We start from the raw sequence: 20310 nt of genomic DNA, 5'->3' as shown, positions 1-20310 counted from the left end.
TAGTCGCAGGCGAGGTACTGGGGAGTCGGTGGGTGGCATCATTGATTATCTTTGGGTGGTTAGAACACGTAGCGATGAACAGCTCTATATGTATGCATAAAATGATGAGGTACGTCAGAAAGCGACATGTTAGTAGTATGATCGGACACGGGTCATGCTTGCTTTACAGGATGAAACAGCCAACAAGCGTTTCGCGACAAGTTAAGACTCTGACGATTGCTAACTGGTATTATGCTTATGGCGAGCCAAACGAGTGGGTTATCTTCCATGCAGCCGACATATATGCATGTATGGTATGTTTTCAGCAGGCTTGCAATAGATCAGTGACGTGATGTTGTCGTGGTGCAGTAACGAAGGGTCGTGGTAGCGCGAACATGGAAAGGACAAACAAAACATCTTCTAGGTTCAACACATGGACATGTACCTTCATCTCTGCATAAACAATGCTATAAGAGATATCAGATAAGACAGAACACGAAAATAGCAATGAACGATCACAAACCACAGCACTTCTCCCGCCTTTGCCAACCCACCATGATCCTACCACCGCTGCGAGAGCCCCCAACACTCCAAACTCGCGACTACACCAACTTCAACTTTATTGTTCATACCAGGGCACTAAAGCGTACTATAGACGTTAGCGCATCTTTGAGAAGTTTCTCAACAATCCACTTGTAAAAATTGTTCCCAGACTGGATAACAGGCTGCCCGTTCTTACATCCTCTATCCGTAAACAGGATGCAGTAACCACCCGGATCAAGGCCAATAGATAGAGGAAGGGGGACCAGAGGTAATGCATTCAAAAAGGTCTGGAGCGGGAGGATGGTGCCATGTGCACTGTTTCGTTGCGGAGGGGGTGAAGTCTGGTCCTGGACTGACGTAGATGCCGCCTGGCCAGCCGACTCTGGACTTGCATAAGAGGGATTTCGGGTCTTCAAAGATGCGTAATTCCACGTATGCGCGTGCCAACAGAGACGAATTACCAGTGCCGAGGAGGGGGATGTTGTTGGCTACAGGCGTGTTGACAGGAGCAGTAGCAGCGATCGCGAAGAAGACGGTGGTCGGGAGTGTTAGAATGTTATAAGATTCCTGAATCCGGACCCAGGTCGTAGAAAGGAACGCCTTTTATTGAGGTAGTGAGTCGTTCTTTCTGTTCGCCGGCGTAATGGTGTTAAAAGGTTAAAAGAACTTACACAGATGGTGAATCTAAATATACAGCATTCTTGTACGACGATTTCGTGATGGAAGTGGAAGACTTTGAAGCATCTAAATTAACGCAGAGAGTAGCTAGAATGTCAAGATGTGTTTTTTCTACCCCTACACATCACGACTACACACTATGAAGGCAGCAGGAGCTTTTAAGTCTTATGTGCGACTTATTAGCTACGAGAACACTAGTGTACAATGTACTAAAGTAATTCCGATCAGCTACACAAACATCTTCATGAGATGGCAATAACGTCGTCATGCAAGACTTCGCTTCTCAAAAACTTCTGATGCGAAAGACCCAATGCATTGCTGCGCCAGTACCTAGTAACTGAACGTCAAGCAAAATCGATTCATCGCTAAGCCAGTTTCCACTAGCTCAATATCCGTCGCGCAAAACCGATCTAACCGTCTACTGATCTCTATCCGGAATGCCAAACCCCCCGGTACCTCGATACACATCGCCTGATGCACCCAAATCCATCCATACCTGGGTCACCGGCGATGCTCCGGAAGCTCGTCGTCCTTAATTCTGATTCTTCTGGCATTTCATACTCATCCACCACTCATTCTTTCCACCCATCTCCGAAATACCCGGACACTCGAAACTAGTCAGCTTCCTACCCTTCCAGATCTGCAGTGGCTCTCCTCCACAGTCTCTTTCCTTGAACAACTCGCAGTAACCGCCTGGGTCCGGGCCGATAGCGCGGGGCCGATGAAGCAAGTCGGAGAAGTCGAGGCACGACTTTCCTTCAGTGTAGGCCTTGTGTTTGCAGATGCCTATGAATCCAACTCCGAGGCAGTATTTGACTCCGCTTTCGTTATTAATGGGTCTGCCAATACATTGAGGACTTAATGCTGATGGTTGGTAGGGGCTCAGTGCGAACAGAGGGCTCGTGAAAGGAATGGCTACGACTAGAGTGGCGAAGAGGATGAGGATAATGTGAGGATGCATTGTGAAATTGTTATTGGGATTCTCGTGGCAGTTGCTGGTGTTTTGGCGACGAAGAGATGATGAACGAGCTTGAAGCCGGCTTTATGTACACATGATGTCGTTTGCACTGCACAAGGATTCAAAGTCCAGGATTAAATGCAGGATAATCTTGAAGTAATTCAGCACGTTGAGAAGACCATGTGATGTGATCCGTGTGACTGTCCACATCATTTGAACATAGCTACCTTGAATGTGAAAGCATGTGATGATGGAGGAAACGCTGATGCCAACCCACCCACTCCACCGATCCGAAGGAAACAATCACCGCAAGGCATGAGAAGCAGACATGAGTTACATATATTTGCAACATTTCTCATTCCCACTATCCCAACACCCATCATGCGCAACTCATGTACCCATCTGCTCATCTCTCCCCCGGAGCCCTCAACCCCTCGTTACCTTTCCACTCTCCGCCCGACGGATTTCCCTCCTCCTCCGCCGGTGGCTTCTGCTCTCCAAAACACTGCACACTCATGAACCAATCCGGCTTCCCCGTATCCGACATACCAGGGCACTCAAGAGATCTATTCTCATTCGAACCCTTCCAAACATCCACAGCCTCATCCCATGTCCCACAACCGGTTTTGTTGAAGAAGATGCAGTAGCCGCCTAGGTCAGGCCCAACGGAGCGTGGCCGCGACTCAAAGTCGGGGAAGTTGCCGCACCAGCCGTTGTTGGTGTAGGGCTGATGGAAGCAGTTGCCTTTGAAGTTGTGACCGAGGCAGAAGAAGACGCCAGGGTTTGCGGGTGGTGCTGGGCAAGTGTCTGGGTTTTTGTAGGGACTTGCAGATAGTGGGATGGCTGTGGCTAGGCTGGCGAAGAGGGTGAGGATGCTGAGGAGATGCATTGTGAGCTGTTTATATCTTGATTTGCTTAGGGAGCCGGGTTATTGGGCGGTGAGAGAGAGAACGACCGAGGCTTGAACTGGGTTTTAAGTATGAGTAGGTAAAGTCATTTACATTGTACATTGATATCAAATACTCGATTCACTGTACACAAACGTTGCCTTGGCTCAGTGTTTAGAATAGACACTGTGTGATGTGTTACCTGTACCCCTTCAGCTGACACCTCATACTAACCCACCACTCCGACTTCCCACTATCACTCATACCCGGACATTCCAACTTCTTATTGCTTACCCCCTCCCAAATGCCCACCGCCTCCCCGCGACAACCCTCCTTATTGAACAACTCACAGTACCCATTCGGGTCCGGCGCAATTGATCGCGGTCGCTCGTCTAGATTGCAAAGCTGTAGCACCAGTCTTCGGTGTCGGGATAGGCGCGCCAGTCGCAATTGCCCATGTAGTTGTAGCCGTTGCAGAAATAGACACCTCCATTTTCTGTGACACTGGATGCACAGCCTTGGGGATTATAAGGGCTTACAGCGTGAGGTAGGACGGTAGCGCTGGCCAGAGTGGTGAGTGAGAGAAGGGAGAGTAGGAGCATGGTGTGGTGGTGGTAAGTAGATTGGTATGGAAAGGAACTTTGCTGCACGTTGCGATTCTTGGTTTCTCGATGATCGAGCTTGGTATGCTGTGGTAGCGGTATGTTAGTCTGGTACACTCTGTGTTATTGCGTGATTGATAGTGTGGCAAGAGAAATCAGGAACGATTCAGAGAAGAAACTTATGTCGGCATGATGTCTCATGCACTGTACAGCTACATGGCATGCATAATTGACCGCAGAGAAAGGATAGTACATAGACCGTACCTTGGCTCACCATGATGTGGAGACACTATGAAGCAAAAGTTCGTCCACCGGAAACTCAAAACCCATACCACACCCAAACAAATGGACCATTTGTATTACTAGGAATTTTTGCTCGAGCGCAATATTAAAGCCGAAGCCGTAGCCGCAACAAACCGCTCGATGACAAGAGAAATCAGAGGATTATGCACAGCACTGGCAGTCGCAAAAGAGTGTTGAATCAAGAGAAGCAAAAGATGAAGAAGAATACACACTCCACCCCCAACAACCTCCACCAACCCCACCCACCTCTCTAGTACGGTGCCTTACTTATACCACTCCCAACACTCTCCAGATCATCCTCATCATCCTCGACCCCGATGCTGTCCAAAAAGCCCGAGAAGTCGGGTTTACTTGATGACAAGCCCGTCCCTCGCCTCCTATCGCCACTTCTCCCTCGACTCACTCCACTCTTCACACTACGCGACTTCTTTACTGCGCCATTAGGCGCCGTCTTCGGTCTCGATGTTGAACCTGCGGCAAAGTCTCTGGTGTCGCTCTGACCATTAAGCATATCCTCAGGGATAGGTGGCACAGGCGGAAGATTATCCATCGTATAAGTGCTCTCTCTTCCATTCGACTGACCCGGGAAATTCATAGACGTAGCAGTTTGCGGTCTAGGAGTGGATGTAGCAGCAGGTGTAGTAGGGGAATCTGAATTCGCCGGCCCCGTAGTGATAAAACTCGCATCACTCAGCGAATGCACACTAACCATGCTCTCACTTGTCGAACTCGCATCGTGATCAGAACGAGAAGAACTCTTATGATGCCGGTGGCTCGGCGCGCGGTGGGAATATCCTGTTCGAGGGGCGCCACCATGCGATGTAGACAACGCACGTCGTAAATCGTCGACGCGGACTGTGGAGCGCAGGGAGGAGGAACTATTCGGTGTGGTGCCGCCCGGACTGCGGCTGCGGTTAGGCGAAGAGAGACGGCCTACGAGGCCATAGGCTGCGGATGGAGGTCTACTGTGTGCACGACGAGGGCTTTGGGCTGGTGAGCTGCCTCCACTGCTATCGAAATTGCCGTTGGGGATGTTGACGCCGAGGAAGTTGTTCTTTTGCGTTGCAGCGGTGTAATGAGTTCCTGTCTTCGACCCGGAGATTGAGGCCGATGATGAGTCTTTTGTGTGGGAAGCTAGACAGTCGTCTCGTGTCCAGTTCGACAGGAGGTCCTCCCGGACTTTGAAAGGGAGTTCTGGAGCGCTTTGGTGGTTTGTGGGTTGCGCTGGTTGATGGATAGTAGGGATGGATATAGATGCTGAACGACCAGGTGAGCCAGGTGGCGAAGAAGGAGGCGAGTATAGGGAAGTCGAATAACCTTCCGATATTTTTTCGACCAAAGCCTCGCGGTTGTCAAACGGTTTAAGGGCTTCGTTTTCGACAATCTCCGAGGGGATTGCAACAGGCGTTGAGTGTGGCGTTTCTATGAGCTCGATGGGCATGGGTGGGACGCGTATGCTCTTCATCCACAAGCCCTTGCTGCTTCTACGAGAGATCTCATTGTGAAGGGCGCGGCCGACAGAAGAGACCTCGAAGTCCAAGGCTATGCTGAGTGCCCAGAGGTAACCATGCACCAAGCTTCCCAGGCGAAGCTTAGCACCCGGATCTTCGATTGTTACGATGTCTTCTTGCAACCGCATAATCATTGGCAATCCGCTCCTCGCTGCGTTTACTCCAAGCCGGTTCACCAGAGTCGTGAGCAGCAAGTGAAGAAGCAGGTAATCAGCTTCAGAGTTAAGATAATGAAGCGCATTCTCATAAACAGCCAAATGGAGCAAAGGCAAGAATGTGTCCCTGCCTCGCTTAGAGACTTTTTCTCTCGCTGAAGCATTCGAGACCGCATGTCTAGCCAGTGTATTCTTATCGTTCTCTTTCTCTTTCCGCCGGTAGTTATCCACGATCTTCAAGTCTTCCTTGTCTTTCTCCGTGTTCAGCCAAGTAATCAGCGCGTCGACGTAAGCCTTCCTGACCTGACCACTTGGGTCTCGCAGGAGCCATTGTGTGCCTTCCCAGACACTAACACCCACCTTGCTCCGCGACACAGTCGCAGTTGAACCGTCTGGTCTCCGGGCATTTGCCGTCTTGATGATAGCTTTGACAGCATCGAGAGCAGTGATACGTGCGGTTTCGAAAGAGAAGAACCGATCTACATGCGTCTTTTCTTGCATACTGATGGAATCTGCAACGGCATCTATCGCGCCTTCAGGGTTCTGTATTGCTTCGGCGGTAGACGAGACGCTCGAGAGACGCGATGGCTTAAGGCGACTAAGTAACGCTTCAACCATGTCGGAGATCTGGTCAGTGTAGTATACATGCGTCGCAAGATCCGCCATGCATCTCTGCACGGTGTCTAGTAGTTGCAACCTCGCATCAGAGGGCTTCTTGACAACCTCCGTAACTACAGCGTCTAAATTGGTCATCGACGATTGATTACTGGCGTCCTTCTCTGACATGACAGATGTTATCTGTTGATGATGCGGTACAATGTTCGACCCTGGTCCGCCGAGCTGGAGGAGTAGCAATGAGTGAGAAATGAGCCCAACCAAGACATCCATGACGCTGAGTCCAATGAAGTTGATCGTCGAAGCTAGGAGATAGTCGATGATTGTTGCCAGAACCAGCTGTCGTTCGAGGTCGTCTTCCACGATTGGACTACGGACCAGGGCTTCCACTGCGCCTACCAGGATTGTGTATCGGTCCTGTACGGGGACCCATGCGCAGATCATGGCCATGAGTGTAGTTGCCCAATGGCTACTTTCGCTTGGTGCAGCCTCCTGTAAGCTCTTGACATGTGATCCAATGAATTTGAGCACAGCTGATGTCGCAAGCCGGAGTTGCCCTCGGGTTACACCTTGGAATATGCTCCTCAGCGCCTGAAGCGCAAGTACTCCGACCTCCTCTTCCGCAAGCTTGTCCGCATCTTCGGTCGTTCCAGATGCCGCAATCGGGTCGCCGTCTTCGTCGTCGGTCCGCGCAGTAGACACACTTTGCCGCCGTCGCAATACCAGCTCCTTCTCGTGTTCGCCCTTGGCGGCTTCCCGAACCTCCAACCGCTTGAGGTATGCGCCACTTTCTGAATGTACGTTGAGGAGTATGACTGGTATAAGGGCCCCCAATTGACGCCCTGTCTCGGACCCTAGTGACTCAGACGAGGCAACGGCCTTGAGCGCCTGTAGTCCAGCCTTTCGATATCTGACTGCGACGGGCCAGCTGACTGGTGCCTTGCCCGTCTTGACAGTCTCCTTGGACGCGAATTGAGCATATAACTGCACAATCTCCTCATACTTTTTGATATGGTCCTGGTCAGCTGCGAGAGCGGCAGGATCTTGATGCGCGCATAGAGCTTCGAAAGTCGGCACAGACTCCTCAACCATAGTAACGTCATTCGAGTTGAGAATCGTTCGCAGGATATGCAGCACAGCGCTAGCATACAGAGGAAGATCGCGCGGACATTTCTCAATCAGCGCCCTGACAATCTGCAGCGTGACCTGCACATTGCCCGTCCTGACTTTCCACACATCCTTTGTCGCCCTCTTATCCAGAAAGTCGACGACCTTCTGCAGCTTACTGCGGCGCGTGCTCGCATAGAAGAGCAGGTAGCTCAACTCGCTCGAATTGGCCTTTGCTTCGGCATCGCTCTTCTGGACTTTCGGATAGCATTTAAGAACCAGGACCTGGTGCTTGGGGCGACACGCCTGCCGCGCTGCGTTCATTGAAGCTCAGGGTGGTGACGTTGCAGATTTGAGAAGAGGTAAGCGTTGCAGCGATTAACTGGGATAACGGGATGCGGCGGCGGCGGCGGCGGCGATGCGATGACGAACGGTGGGGGGAGGTGAGTCGTGGGTTATTAGGATAGTAGCGAGATGGAATGGCCGAGAGATTTAGGGTCGCTGCATTATTCGGGCACCAGATCGTTCACTAGCACAAGTGCATGCATGTGCAAGCGGACGGTCGCGGAGAAAGGAGAGTAAGTCAGTCTAGGGTCTGGATGTGGGTAAACATGTTCGGCAGTATCCATGTCCGACCCAGAAATGTGGTCACTGCCCAACGTTATCCGCCAAGCCCTGAACATCAAACATAGTCACGGTTTCGTCAAACGAGCCAGAACTTGGACATTGAAACAGTCATGTTGCTTCTATACTACACGCACTTCTATTCTACATATTTTCTCCGTAACTCACCATTCGCCCTCGATAATTCTCTATTCCTTTGGAATTTTCCTTTTCTCATTCAGAAAGTCACCTCTGTGTCCACGGGCCTCCCAACGATGCTTCCCTTCCCACATTTCACGTTCAAACGAGCCATCCACCGTCTTGATCCTTAGGCCCTTTCTCATTAAGTCTTCGTCCGGCGTCATAAATCCATCCGTCTCCGCATCCTTCTTGAAATACTTCTTCTCCTCGCTACTGTACTTGACGTTCCCACCCCTTCCAAACTTGGCCCGAGCCAGCTGTTTCGGCATGGCGGTGTTGGGCGAGTAGTCGGCCACCCCAGATTCTCTCAACTGCTCACGCATTTTCCTTGGCAGCATGGCTTGTTTGCCTTGGTTGATGGAGCGGCCAACGGAGTTTTTGATATTGAATACTCGTTTTGTAAGGTCTATCGTGGGGTGGACTTGTGCTGGTTTCGACGCCACCCATTGCACCACGCGTCCATCACTCACAGGCTGGATCAGATAGATTGTGTCTTCAGGCATTCCCTTCATGATAAAGTCCGGTCGTAAATGTGGGAAATACGAGTGCATCCATTGCCAATGGCAATGGTCTGCCGGCTTGATCTTGTCCTCTTTTGACAGTGTCTTGCCTTGTAATCGGAGGCGGAACTCCACAACACAGCCAACGTCAATGAATTGATATGCGCGATTCAGTGACAGACTGTAGTATGCCGGTGGACTTGACTCGTTCATGACAATAGTTTTTAGTCCTGCAATTTCTTTACCCTTCTTGGACGACGGGACACCGAGCCTGGTAGGTTTGGTGATGGAGAAATTCCTAGGTTCTTCAGGTATTCTCCTGTCATCTTCGCTCTTGTCCTCTGTGTCCAAATAAGCCTGCGCCATCCCCTTCTTCAGTGCATCTAAACAAAAGAGCATTTGTCCATCTTTGACGTGGGAGTCGTAGAGGTCTTGCAATGATAGATTGTCCGCTATCAAGTCCCCCTTTGTGGTCATGACAACTCCCTGTGTGCCATGCTTGGTGGTCGACTTCCAGAGATTGACCTTGTGTTGTAATGTGTCCAGCGGCGGGCAGGTATACGGACTAAAGTTCAGGACCTTGTGCTGTCCGAGGACTGTCTTGGCCCTGGCCGTCTTGTACAGGTTGAGCGCACGGCGTTGCTCGAGGCGTTGGATGGGCGGAACCCGGGGGGCGCATTGCGGGCGGTACAATGTTCGGAGAGCGCGTATCGGTATCTTTACTGGTAGTAGAAGGAGTGATCGAAACTCGACAGTGGGTGTGCGCATTGTAGGTGGCATGGCGGCGCAATCAAAGAATGCGTGGACCTGTGCACGATAGAGAGGCGCGTTACATGACTCGGCCGCGCGGCGATTCTCACATTCATGACGTCGTAGCGAAACAGATCCCGCAACAACCGTTACTTGTCATGCAGGGAAAGTAACACGCTCACGCTAGTGATCTGTTTGCTCTATCACGCCTCTTGAAGTAATTGCAAGACTGTACAGGAAACCACATATACATTAGAGGTCCACATCTACGACGCCACACCAAACGAGCTATCAAATGTACCCAGCATGTCTCTTGTTCGCTCTCTAATCTACATCTCCTTGCCCATGAACATGTTGAATGATGCGATCCGCCTACGTCCGCATTGGCACCAAAAAGCTCGTAGTTGACTCATCATTACCCGTATACTGTATTTCAGGCGCAGATGGGAAGGCAGCTTCCCAGTCAATTCCCAAGCCAAATGGATTGTATGACGGGTAGTCCCAGGGACCCCAATCAATTGTTGGCTCAGGGATGAATGGCGGCGCTTCTGCCTCGACAGACGTACCATATCCGTGTTCTTGTCCGTTTTCGATCGATGGCACTGCTAGATGCGGTCTCTGAACTGTTGAGGTGGGCTGGGGTAGAGACGTGGCTTGGTGCGAAATATTTATAGAGGGTGCGCTAGCACGCCGCGTGTTGACTGTCGGTTGCGCTTGATTCAGTAGATCGTACTCACAACGGCGCACTATGTGGGCCACGCGCTGCATAAGCTCTTGCTCGACAGGACTCGGGATATGTCCGGCCTCGACTAGCAGCTGTTGGTGTACACGATGGAGAAGGTCTCTGCGGAAGCGCCGAGATGTTTCGCTAGGCGAGTCGCAGTCGTAGACTAACGCATGTTAGCAAATTATAGCTATTCAGTATGTTAAGACAACATACATGGACTGGGTATCTCGAGATCAGACACATCCGGGAAGAGAACCTGATATACGTCTCTCCACTTGTCTTCCTCCAGCCTCAACGCAGGGGTGCGCTTCTTCAGGGTTCGAACAGTCTCGCGGTCGATTCCTTCAATCTCTTGAGGTGGTGAGCTCTCGCACTGTCGCAGACGCACGTGACTTGATTGTTGCTTGTCCGAGTTGAAAGTCTCGTAACAGATTGGGCAAAATATCGGCTGGGAATGCGACCGATAAAGATGCTCTTTCATTCGATGGACAGATGGCCAGCCAGGCCCAGGACATGTGCGCCTGTTGCGATACCGATCCGGGTCATGTTTGTAGAACGGACATGCAAATCTTGCACCAGTTTCGGATTCGTCGGTGATAGTTGTTGTCGACCCGCGACGTCGCTTGTTTGGGCCGTCTTCATCGTCTTCCTCTGGCGGTGGGCTACCTTCGAGACGGGACTTGCGTTTGGTTCCTGAACTTACTGACGTTTTGCGACTGCTCTGGCCCGAGACGATTGCGGCCCTGCTTTGAGTGTGCGCAGCCCTGCTCCCCGTACACTGCTTGTAAGCCGCGTTGCGAAGGTTGATCTCGACCTTGCGTAAGATAAGATCAATAATCTTCTGGGTGGATGTCGGGAATTGCTGTGCAGTTTGAGTATCGTGCTCCATTTCGTCTTCGCTGACGTCGGTGCTGGTATGCATTTCGCAGCTGCTTGTGGATGAGATCGAGACGATAGATGTTACTCGTTCTCTAGGACGCTTGCTGGATGGAAGATTGTCATTGATCCACCTCTCTATATCTTCATCTTCTGACGCTGGCCTGTCTTTAGGGATGTCCTTACGTGGACACTCAAGCAATGTCTTGACAGATTCTATTTTTGGAGCCTCTGAAGGCGTGGTTTGGAGGGATGCTTGACTGGTGACGACTCCTGCAGGGTTACTGGTGATGCTGTTTCGTCCAACCAACCATGGCCTATCGCCGTTGCATCTCTTGGTAAAGGTAGCTTTGTTGTTGACAAGAATGCTCGGCACACATGGAAGGGGTGCGAAAAGAATGTCTGCTGCGCCATTAGCGATCTGAGCTTCCGCTAGGACTTGTAGGAGGATGTACCCTGATCCAACGTTCCGGCATCCAAGGGTGAGAGAGAATCGAGATCGCTGTTGTAACCCGAATCACGGGTCCTGGAAGAAGACAGCGAATCCCTTCTACATATTCGCTTGGTGGTGCTCAGTTGGGGTAGGCCGGCTTGCACATGGCCACTTGATGCCATGGCGAACATTGCGCAAAGTTGTAAAAGGCGTTTGGAATGATTGCTCGTGCTCGCAGTTCAGACAGTAAGGTAGTTTGCGGGCAGAAGAAGACGGCAACGGTATTGAAGACATCGTGGCGTTCTTGAAGGATGCCTGAAAGGCTGTCACAAGCATTCAGACCCACTGCGCGAATGCGCAAACGTGGGAACGGGAGCTGACGTTTTCCGTCCACCCGTCATCAACCGGTGTCCAGGCACGGGAGGGTTGCGTGCCAATCGTCGCAGTCCATGATGCGTCGGAATAACGGCGTTGCGGCAGATACGGATGACCATCAGGGCGTAGGTGGCTGAGCAGTATTGATGAGTGAGATGATCGTGGCACTAACCCGCGGACCGGATGGCAATGGTGGATGCACCAATGAGACGTGTGGTGAGCGGACGCTAAAAGGCAAGTGGAATGTGGGGTTGCGACGTTGTCAACCTCAGCTACACCTTGTTCATCTCTTCTTCTAGTATTCGCAGTTGTTTTGTGATGATCTGATTCTAGTTCCTTTCTGGTGGAGTTGGAGTTGAATAGTCGTGTGGAGACACTCATTTGCTGGCGGAGTCTAGAATGCCTAGAACTCCACATTCGACAAAAATGAGATATCCGCCCACGATCCCGCCGTCCACAGCAACGCAACCACAACGACACGACGACGACAACGAGAGCAAAAAGAATGGACTTGCAGGGAATCGAACCCTGGACCACTCCCATGCTTCACGAGGCTTCACTTGCTGTGAAACTCAGATGCTAAGGGAGTATTATACCACTAAACCACAAGCCCGATTTCGCGCTTCAGATGAAGAACTTGATGACTAATTTGCATCTCGAAAATATTATATATTGAGTTTTTAATCAGTTAAAAGGTCCAGTTTGAACATAGTTCACTCCTGGGATGTTCCACCCTAACGTTTTAGGGGTACCTCGCTTGTCGGAAGCTACCTAGGTACACTGGCTCAAACGTGCGTCAGCAATAGACGATGACCGAAGCGTTGTAGTCCAACAACTCAGGGACCACACATCACTTTCAAATTTGCAGTCTAAAACTCGCTGTTCTTGATGTCGTCCACGAGTCATCTTGCCGACCTGTTTTTACGCACTTCTGCCACCTTCAGTTGCTTCAACATCACGCGTGCGATAAGCAGCTTCTTGCCTTTGCAGGTTTGCGGAACATGATGCTTGCTTGGTGTTGCACGGACTAGACCAATTTCACACGGCAACTTATAGCAGCATAGACTTGCGGCGTAGCATAGCTATGCATGGCGAGCAGTTATATGAACCAAGAAGTTCAATATTCTCCGAACACAATGAAAAGACATGATGCGATTGAAGGATACCAGCAAAGTTACGATTCACATGGTGTAGACGAAACGCTGGAACATCATGGCCTTCTCTTTGGCGTTACGCTCCACTTCATAGTCTGGTACTCGACTCCCAAGTAAGTATGCCATTGCGATGATGATGATGGTCAGGTAGGATTTGCCAGGTCTGCGCTGAAAATGACGTCGGTGAAGATCGGTCTTCGATTGGGCAGATTGATGCGATCTTGAAAGGTATCCTGTGTAGATGGCTTTTTCGTATACTTTCTTGTGAGGCCTTTGTTGGTGGAGGCGGTGATGTGGTTTAGTTCTTGCCCGATCTCTGACAACCCTATCTCTTGACCCCGTACAGTGTGAAGGAAGTTCCTTGGGCTAAAGTTTACTCATTCCCCATGAGAACATTCTGGTTCGGCGCCCTCTTTAGCACCATGACGAGCGGGTCTTCTGGGTACCTGAATCACTCTTGAAAGTATCTTGAGCGACAGCAGCGACGTTTCAGCGGCTTTTGCATTCGCATCTTCTGCCAGACACGCAACGTCATATTTATACATTTCGCGAATACAGCCAAGCATCTTAAGTCGGGATACAATGCATATGACCTACGTGGAGCTGACAATGAAACTGGAAGGTACGCGCCATGATGGGTTTGAGCCATGTAGATACCTAGAGCGGTGGTTGATGACAGTAGAAGACTCTCGGCTCTATTCGTGTAGAGGCATGCCTGTGACATGTGCGACCATGGGGCGCGATACCGTTTGCTAGTAGGCACGCACCTTGAGTAGAGGACGGATGGTAGCAACCCACCACCTTACACGATCGGTATGTTCTTGTCTTTTGCCGTATACACGGATAATTGACAAGTGAGCCTGTTGACCAGGAAAATCGTGAAGTACTCCTGGCCCCATATTCAACCCTTTGCTTTTGCTGAAAACTCATATTGACTACCTCCAGGCTCACCCATGCATGGCACAAGTCTACTTGCGGTGAGAGAGCTAAGTATCACCGAGTCGGGATTTCGCATCGGGATGTTGGCTTAGTATTCCGTTGACTGACGAAGTACCTTTGAGATATCACGACGTGATCGGGTAACTTGTAAAGGTGGTCAGCCTGACGGCTGCAGTCGGAGTGGTACTGAAGATTGTCAGATAGCGACAACCGACATGCGAAGGCACCCAGCTTCAACTTGACGAAGCCGCCCGAAGAAGACTGTAACACCAACGTCACTCGTCTAGCCGTGCCATCTCAACAGCCCTAGAGACCAGGCGAGGCTTTGCGAACCACGGCACGTCTTCCAATAACGGGCAGGGTGATGGAAAATTCGCCGCTCTGGAAGTTCGGGCCCCACGCTCTTGGAAGCTCTTGCCGCTAGTTGTTGGCCCGAGCCAGGCTCCGTCCCCGAGATTACCCGACCTAAAAATGGCGGACCCTGACAATGGTGGCTCGCAGAAAGGAGAGGCGTGGGAGACTTGGGCTGGAAGAGGCATGTGAACACTTGTACATCCCCACAGTGGATTTTCCATGTTGAATTGACGGCTGCGGGCTGCCTTTAGACGCGGTTTCGTTAAACCATATCCATTTTGTGGCTGCTACGGCAACGCTTGTGGGCGTCCCGTTGGGATCAATAAGGGAGAAAGATGTGACATTGTAGTAGGATAGGTCTGTCGGCAGCACTCAGAACAGAATGAAACTCGAATGAATTGCGACACCCATCGTGACGGCCTTATCATATTCACTTTCTCCCACACTCCGCGTTTCCGAGGTGTTGATGAGGAAGCGCTCGGGATAGCGGACGAAGCCACTAGCACGTGATGGGTCTAGTGCGAGTTAGCGCAGCTGGCAGAATTTGTCGCAGCTTCGCTACAAATACACCTTTCTTCCCTCAACGCAGCACGAGCATCTGCAACCTCACCTTTCTCAACCAATCTCCCCTCTGCACGTCTATTCAAGATGTCGGGTGTTCAACAGGATAAGTCGTTGTTCGGCATGCCGGTATGTAACTCGTCCTACAGCTGCCCCAAGGTGTCCAGTACGACAACCGTGGAGCCAGCAACAGATGCAGATCTATCTCAATTGCATCAACGGGGCTTTCCTCAGCGATTCCGCAATACGATGAGATGGACTAAATCTTGCTGGCATTGCGCGCGTCGGGCGGCTACATTGTGGAGACTGCGTCAATTACGTGGAACACAGGCTAATGATCAAATTAGGGCTTCGTGGTGGACTTCTTGAGTACGTTCCATCGATCACTCCATCGATCTGAGTGCCATTGGCATTTGGATATGTTGCGAGCACCTTCAGCAATCATTTGCGTACACTACAGATACTAACGGCTTACCAGTGGGTGGTGTTTCCGCCGCCGTCTCGAAGACCGCTGCCGCCCCCATCGAGCGTGTCAAGCTCCTCATCCAGAACCAGGTAAGCTTTTACCAAAATCACCCCGCACATGAATAATTGCTAATACACCCCACAGGATGAGATGCTCAAGTCCGGTCGTCTTGACCGCAAGTACGACGGCATTGGCGAGTGCTTCAGCCGTACCGCTAAGAACGAGGGTGTCCTCTCCCTCTGGCGTGGTAACACCGCCAACGTCATCCGTTACTTCCCCACCCAGGCGCTCAACTTCGCTTTCCGCGACACCTACAAGTCCATGTTCGCCTACAAGAAGGAGCGTGACGGTTACGCCAAGTGGATGGCCGGTAACTTGGCTTCCGGTGGTGTAAGTACATCCGTCCAATACCTATCGGAACATGATCTAACAACAACAACAGGCTGCCGGTGCCACTTCCCTCCTCTTCGTCTACTCCCTCGACTACGCCCGTACCCGTCTTGCCAACGACGCCAAGTCCGCCAAGAAGGGTGGTGAGCGCCAGTTCAACGGTCTCGTAGACGTCTACAAGAAGACCCTCGCCTCCGACGGTATCGGCGGTCTCTACCGTGGTTTCATGCCCTCCGTTGCTGGTATCGTTGTCTACCGTGGTCTGTACTTCGGTATGTACGACTCGATCAAGCCCGTCCTCCTCACCGGTTCCCTCGAGGGTAACTTCTTGGCCTCTTTCGCTCTTGGTTGGGCTGTCACCACCGGTGCCGGTATCGCCTCTTACCCCCTTGACACCATCCGCCGTCGTATGATGATGACCTCCGGTGAGGCCGTCAAGTACAAGGGTACCATGGATGCCGCTCGCCAGATCGTCGCCGCCGAGGGTGTCAGGTCTCTCTTCAAGGGTGCTGGTGCCAACATTCTCCGTGGTGTTGCCGGTGCCGGTGTCCTGTCCATCTACGACCAGGCCCAGCTCATCCTCTTCGGCAAGAAGTTCAAGGGTGGATCCGGTTAAGCGCCTTTCTTCCCTCTTCGATACCCCCAACCTGCGTTTATGTGGTGGAAGCAGCTAATCGCGACGTGAGAGATGGGGATGGGGTGTACGTGTATGAGAACGACAAGAAGCCCTGCGGGCGGAAGGTTGTTCTTGCTAACGACAAGCACGATCCCGGAGTGGTAACACACTCTTGTACTTTATACATTCACACGTCATATCCGGCTTGCAATGCTTTTGTCTCTTGCCTGTACTTCCTCTTTTCATCGCTTGGTGCAATGGGGAAAATAGTGGTCTATAGAAAGTCATGGGTTTCTTTGTACGCAATAACCAGCTTCCACTATCAAGTGACAGTATACATTCCTACTCGTGACGTACTGTTCCATCTACTACCCATGCATATGCCGCCATCCTCTATACGAAGCACATTACACGCTCAGAACCCCCCACCGTTCTTACCCTTGACCGCTCTCCACACACTCTCCTCGCCCTTCTTCAGTGCCTCGCCCGCCTTGTTCAGCATATTCCACGCCTGAGTCCCAACACCCTCACCTTCTGTATCTCTTCCCGCTCCACTTGGCCCCCCAATACCTCCCCCAGCAATATACGGTGCGTTATCCGGCGCCTGGACATAGCCCGGAGGGTGTTCCAAGCTCGTCCTCGTAGGCTGCGCTTGTTGTGCTGCACCCCCAGAATCAACTGTTTGGAACGGCGAGGCAGCTGGGCCGTAATTGAGGGTTGTAGGACCAGGTTTGCTGGCTGACGCGGAAGGTGTTGTAGATGTTGTCGTTGAGCGGCCTGCTAACATGGAGTCAGACGGCGGGGGGTGACTGAACTGAGGTGGAGGTGGTTGTGCTGCTTGTCTTGTTTCTGTTGTTACCACCGTTGCTGTTGGCAAGGCACCAGGTTGGGGTTGTGCTGGTGTGCTGTTGTAGTTCGCTCCTACACCTGTGCCTGTTGGTGCAGCGGGACGGGCTCCGGGCTGGGGAGCTGGAGGGCTTGACACATCTTGTGTTGTTGTAGCCGGGGCGTAGGCGGGCGTTGTGCGTGTGGGTGGGGGGTTATTCGGGTCTAATGAGGCGGTTGAAGGGGTGATTCCGTCGGCTTTCGCGGCGGTCGTGGGCGCGATTGGGGCATTTTTGTGGATGGGGATTGGTGGCATCTTGATCGAGTTGCAGGTACAAAGTGTTTTTGTGGAGGAGTTGGAGTAGGCTTCTATGAGTGGTAGATTGTACTTCGTGCTGCTTGGTGAGTATAACACGCTGCCCTGGTCGCAGTAAAGCTAACACTTGCTTTCAAAGTGGTCGCGCAGAAGAGGTGGTCGTTTTGGAATGAATTTGGAAGTGTGGACACGTTGTAGAAATCGTTTGTTGCTGCCGTGTGCTATGCTCTACTGGCCACTTCGGCGCCTTCTTTGGTTCCGTTGGAGGTGGTTGCTGCTTTGGGCGATGATGTCACTCTGGCACGTGAAACCTTCTTCCAACCGTAAAACCTTCTTTGGACGTCGGCCGCCACGCATTCAATGTCACATAAAATTATCGTATTCAAATGATATAGCCAGACCTAGCTAAACTCATGGACTTGCACATTATTCGCGCTTGCTCCGGAGCATTATCTTGGATTCAGTCCACGTTTGACGACAGGCCATAAGTGCTGATACTCAGCTCTGCGGTGCTTCACTTATATGAATGTAAGCAAGCACACCGATACCATGCAATCTTCACTTCTTTCCCTATTTATCCTTTGTCATTCACATCGAGATGTGGCTGTGCCGCGCTCCTGAGAACGGTTGTTCGGCGCAGTCAAAACATCGCCCAGAAAACCAAGAGAAGCTTCGCATCCGTCTCGTCCCTTCCTCGATCCTTCTCTTTCATGCTGCAGGGCTCTCTCTACATTATTCCAATTCATTACCGCAATGTCAAATGTTGATGGCGTGCTCTGTTGGGTTCTGATCAGGAGTTGGAACATGCAAAGGGCCGATCGCGATAGGATCAACAAGTCCAGACGCTTCTGTAAAGGCAGAGATTTCTCACAATCTTAAGAAAAGAAAGGAAAAGACGAGTTGTGCACATGTTGCCGGGTTCGCCTCGATAGACGGATCCGGTATCTCTACGATCTAAAAAGAATTGCGTGTTGTCAGACGTTTGCCTCCCACATCGGTCACGCCTGCACCTGCAGCCGGCAGGCCACACCACACCGAATGGTGTGGCACAACAGATCCATATATTCAAGATTGACTGCATGCATCAGGACTATCTCCGTACATTTCATACATGTTGTTTACTGATCATTCACGACTCAAGCCGTGCGCTCCACCAGTCGACCGGTGACGATACCAACAAGCGCCCGCCATGTCTCCACAGATCCTATAGCCAAGACATTCCTGCAGGTGCATAGTTATGATGCCCGAGTACGAGCTTGTTTCGAACGACATCCTTTGCAATTTTACATCTCGAGAAGTGGAGTTACCCGCACCCGTTATGGTTAGTCGTTTCAAACAGAATCCTTCCGCATGATTGCCAAGAACGTTTTACCTGTCGCGACGTTTGTCCGCCACACGGTTCCTGACCAGGGAAGAGTGCTCACCCGAAATCGTGAGTGACAGCCCATGTCTTCCGCTGCGGTGGGCCGCCCAGCGGAGGGGATTGGTGCGAAAAGCTTGAAACAATGTGCTCCCAGCGCCTATGCTTTCGGTCGTCGGCAAGGGCTTGACCACGACGGCGGAGTCACAATGAACGTCCAGCACCCGACGTGGGTGTAGTGCCAGATTGCATATAAGGATGTGTACTACCTGCCCATGAGACTTTCGGCAGCAAAGCTCTTCCATTCTTTTCTACACCAACACCTCCACCAGTCCTTCGCTTTTTCCCTTCACATTCATTTTCCAACTTCACCAACTTACTTCTTTCGACAATGAAGTTCTCAATCATGTCTCTCGGCCTCATGGCCGTCTCTGCTCTGGCAGCACCTATGCCATCACAGATCGCACCCAAGCGTGACGGTCTTGCCAAGCGCGCTGCATCCCTGGAGGATGTCGCGACCACCGGTTTCGCCACACAGAACGGAGGTACCTCTGGAGGAAAGGGAGGCAAGACCATCGAGGTCGGCTCCCTCAGCGAGTTGGAGGCTGCCGTCAAGGGTGAGGATGCCGCCATCGTTCTCATCACTAGCCCCATTAAGGGAAGCGGAGAGAACGTCAAGGTCGGCAGCAACAAGTCCGTCATCGGCAAGGACGCCTCCGTCGTCCTGTCCGACTTCACCATCACGGTCAAGGCAGTCAAGAACGTCATCCTCCGCAACTTCGCCATGGAGAAGGTCGTAGGCGGCGATGCCATCGCCATCCAAGAAGCCCAGAACGTCTGGGTTGACCACGTTGACCTCTCCTCTGACCTCGACCACGACAAGGACTACTACGACGGTCTCCTCGACGTCACCCACGCTGCAGACTACGTCACCATCTCTAACAGCTTCTTGCACGACCACTGGAAGGCCTCTCTCGTCGGCCACTCCGACAGCAACGGCGGCGAAGACAAGGGCCACTTGACCGTCACCTACAACAACAACTACTGGCTCAACATCAACTCCCGCGGCCCCTCTTTCCGCTTCGGAACCGGTCACCTCTACAACAACTACTACGAGAACGTCAGCGACGGCATCAACACCCGCCAGGGTGCTCAGCTCCTCGTCCAGAACAACGTCTGGGTCAAGGCTAAGAAGGCGCTTTACAGCACCGACGGCGGCAATGCCGTTGCTGAGGGCAATGACTTTGGTAACAGCGAGAACACTGCCCCCAAGGGTACTCTTTCCAAGGCCCCCTACGAGGTTCCTGAGCTCCTTGAGGCTAGCGCCGTCAAGGCTGCTGTTGTTGGAACCGCTGGTGTTACGCTCAAGTTCTAAATGGTTATGGGTGCATCAACCTACATGACATGATCTCAGGATTTGGAATAAAAGATTCAGGGATGAAAGATGAAGACAAAAGGGGGTTTAGTAAGGCTTCGATTTGTAAATATTTTGCTAGCCGATTTCTTGTATATATGGACGCTGTGCG

The 20310-nt window shown here is 51.7% G+C and overlaps 8 protein-coding genes across 8 annotated transcripts; 2 read left to right on the top strand and 6 right to left on the bottom strand.

The window, feature by feature from the left end:
* Positions 1-1732: 1732 nt before the first annotated feature.
* On the bottom strand, positions 1733-2161 carry ALTATR162_LOCUS2840 (uncharacterized protein; the record flags this gene model as incomplete). The annotated part of the gene is made up of 1 exon (XM_043310446.1): positions 1733-2161. One exon carries the CDS (start codon positions 2159-2161, stop codon positions 1733-1735), a length of 429 nt encoding a protein of 142 aa, XP_043166381.1.
* Positions 2162-2564: 403 nt separating this feature from the next.
* On the bottom strand, positions 2565-3047 carry ALTATR162_LOCUS2839 (uncharacterized protein; the record flags this gene model as incomplete). Its single annotated transcript, XM_043310445.1, has 1 exon — positions 2565-3047. One exon carries the CDS (start codon positions 3045-3047, stop codon positions 2565-2567), a length of 483 nt encoding a protein of 160 aa, XP_043166380.1.
* A 1153-nt stretch (positions 3048-4200) lies between these two features.
* ALTATR162_LOCUS2838 (uncharacterized protein) lies at positions 4201-7662 on the bottom strand (the record flags this gene model as incomplete). Its single annotated transcript, XM_043310444.1, has 1 exon — positions 4201-7662. The coding sequence occupies one exon, from the start codon at positions 7660-7662 to the stop codon at positions 4201-4203; it is 3462 nt and encodes a 1153-aa protein (XP_043166379.1).
* A 488-nt stretch (positions 7663-8150) lies between these two features.
* Positions 8151-9422, bottom strand: ALTATR162_LOCUS2837 (uncharacterized protein; the record flags this gene model as incomplete). The annotated part of the gene is made up of 1 exon (XM_043310443.1): positions 8151-9422. The coding sequence occupies one exon, from the start codon at positions 9420-9422 to the stop codon at positions 8151-8153; it is 1272 nt and encodes a 423-aa protein (XP_043166378.1).
* Positions 9423-9764: 342 nt separating this feature from the next.
* Positions 9765-11619, bottom strand: ALTATR162_LOCUS2836 (uncharacterized protein; the record flags this gene model as incomplete). Its single annotated transcript, XM_043310442.1, has 3 exons — positions 9765-10282; positions 10333-11397; positions 11451-11619. 3 exons carry the CDS (start codon positions 11617-11619, stop codon positions 9765-9767), a joined length of 1752 nt encoding a protein of 583 aa, XP_043166377.1.
* A 3279-nt stretch (positions 11620-14898) lies between these two features.
* Positions 14899-16283, top strand: ALTATR162_LOCUS2835 (uncharacterized protein; the record flags this gene model as incomplete). Its single annotated transcript, XM_043310441.1, has 5 exons — positions 14899-14940; positions 15159-15180; positions 15290-15366; positions 15422-15667; positions 15720-16283. The coding sequence occupies 5 exons, from the start codon at positions 14899-14901 to the stop codon at positions 16281-16283; spliced, it is 951 nt and encodes a 316-aa protein (XP_043166376.1).
* A 415-nt stretch (positions 16284-16698) lies between these two features.
* Positions 16699-17424, bottom strand: ALTATR162_LOCUS2834 (uncharacterized protein; the record flags this gene model as incomplete). Its single annotated transcript, XM_043310440.1, has 1 exon — positions 16699-17424. The coding sequence occupies one exon, from the start codon at positions 17422-17424 to the stop codon at positions 16699-16701; it is 726 nt and encodes a 241-aa protein (XP_043166375.1).
* Positions 17425-19175: 1751 nt separating this feature from the next.
* ALTATR162_LOCUS2833 (uncharacterized protein) lies at positions 19176-20159 on the top strand (the record flags this gene model as incomplete). Its single annotated transcript, XM_043310439.1, has 1 exon — positions 19176-20159. One exon carries the CDS (start codon positions 19176-19178, stop codon positions 20157-20159), a length of 984 nt encoding a protein of 327 aa, XP_043166374.1.
* Between the last annotated feature and the right edge of the window lie 151 nt (positions 20160-20310).

This window comes from Alternaria atra (assembly GCF_907166805.1).
Source record: "Alternaria atra isolate CS162 genome assembly, contig: 22, whole genome shotgun sequence".
NCBI classification, from domain to species: Eukaryota; Fungi; Ascomycota; class Dothideomycetes; order Pleosporales; family Pleosporaceae; genus Alternaria; species Alternaria atra.
This window is presented reverse-complemented; position numbering and strand designations above follow the sequence as displayed.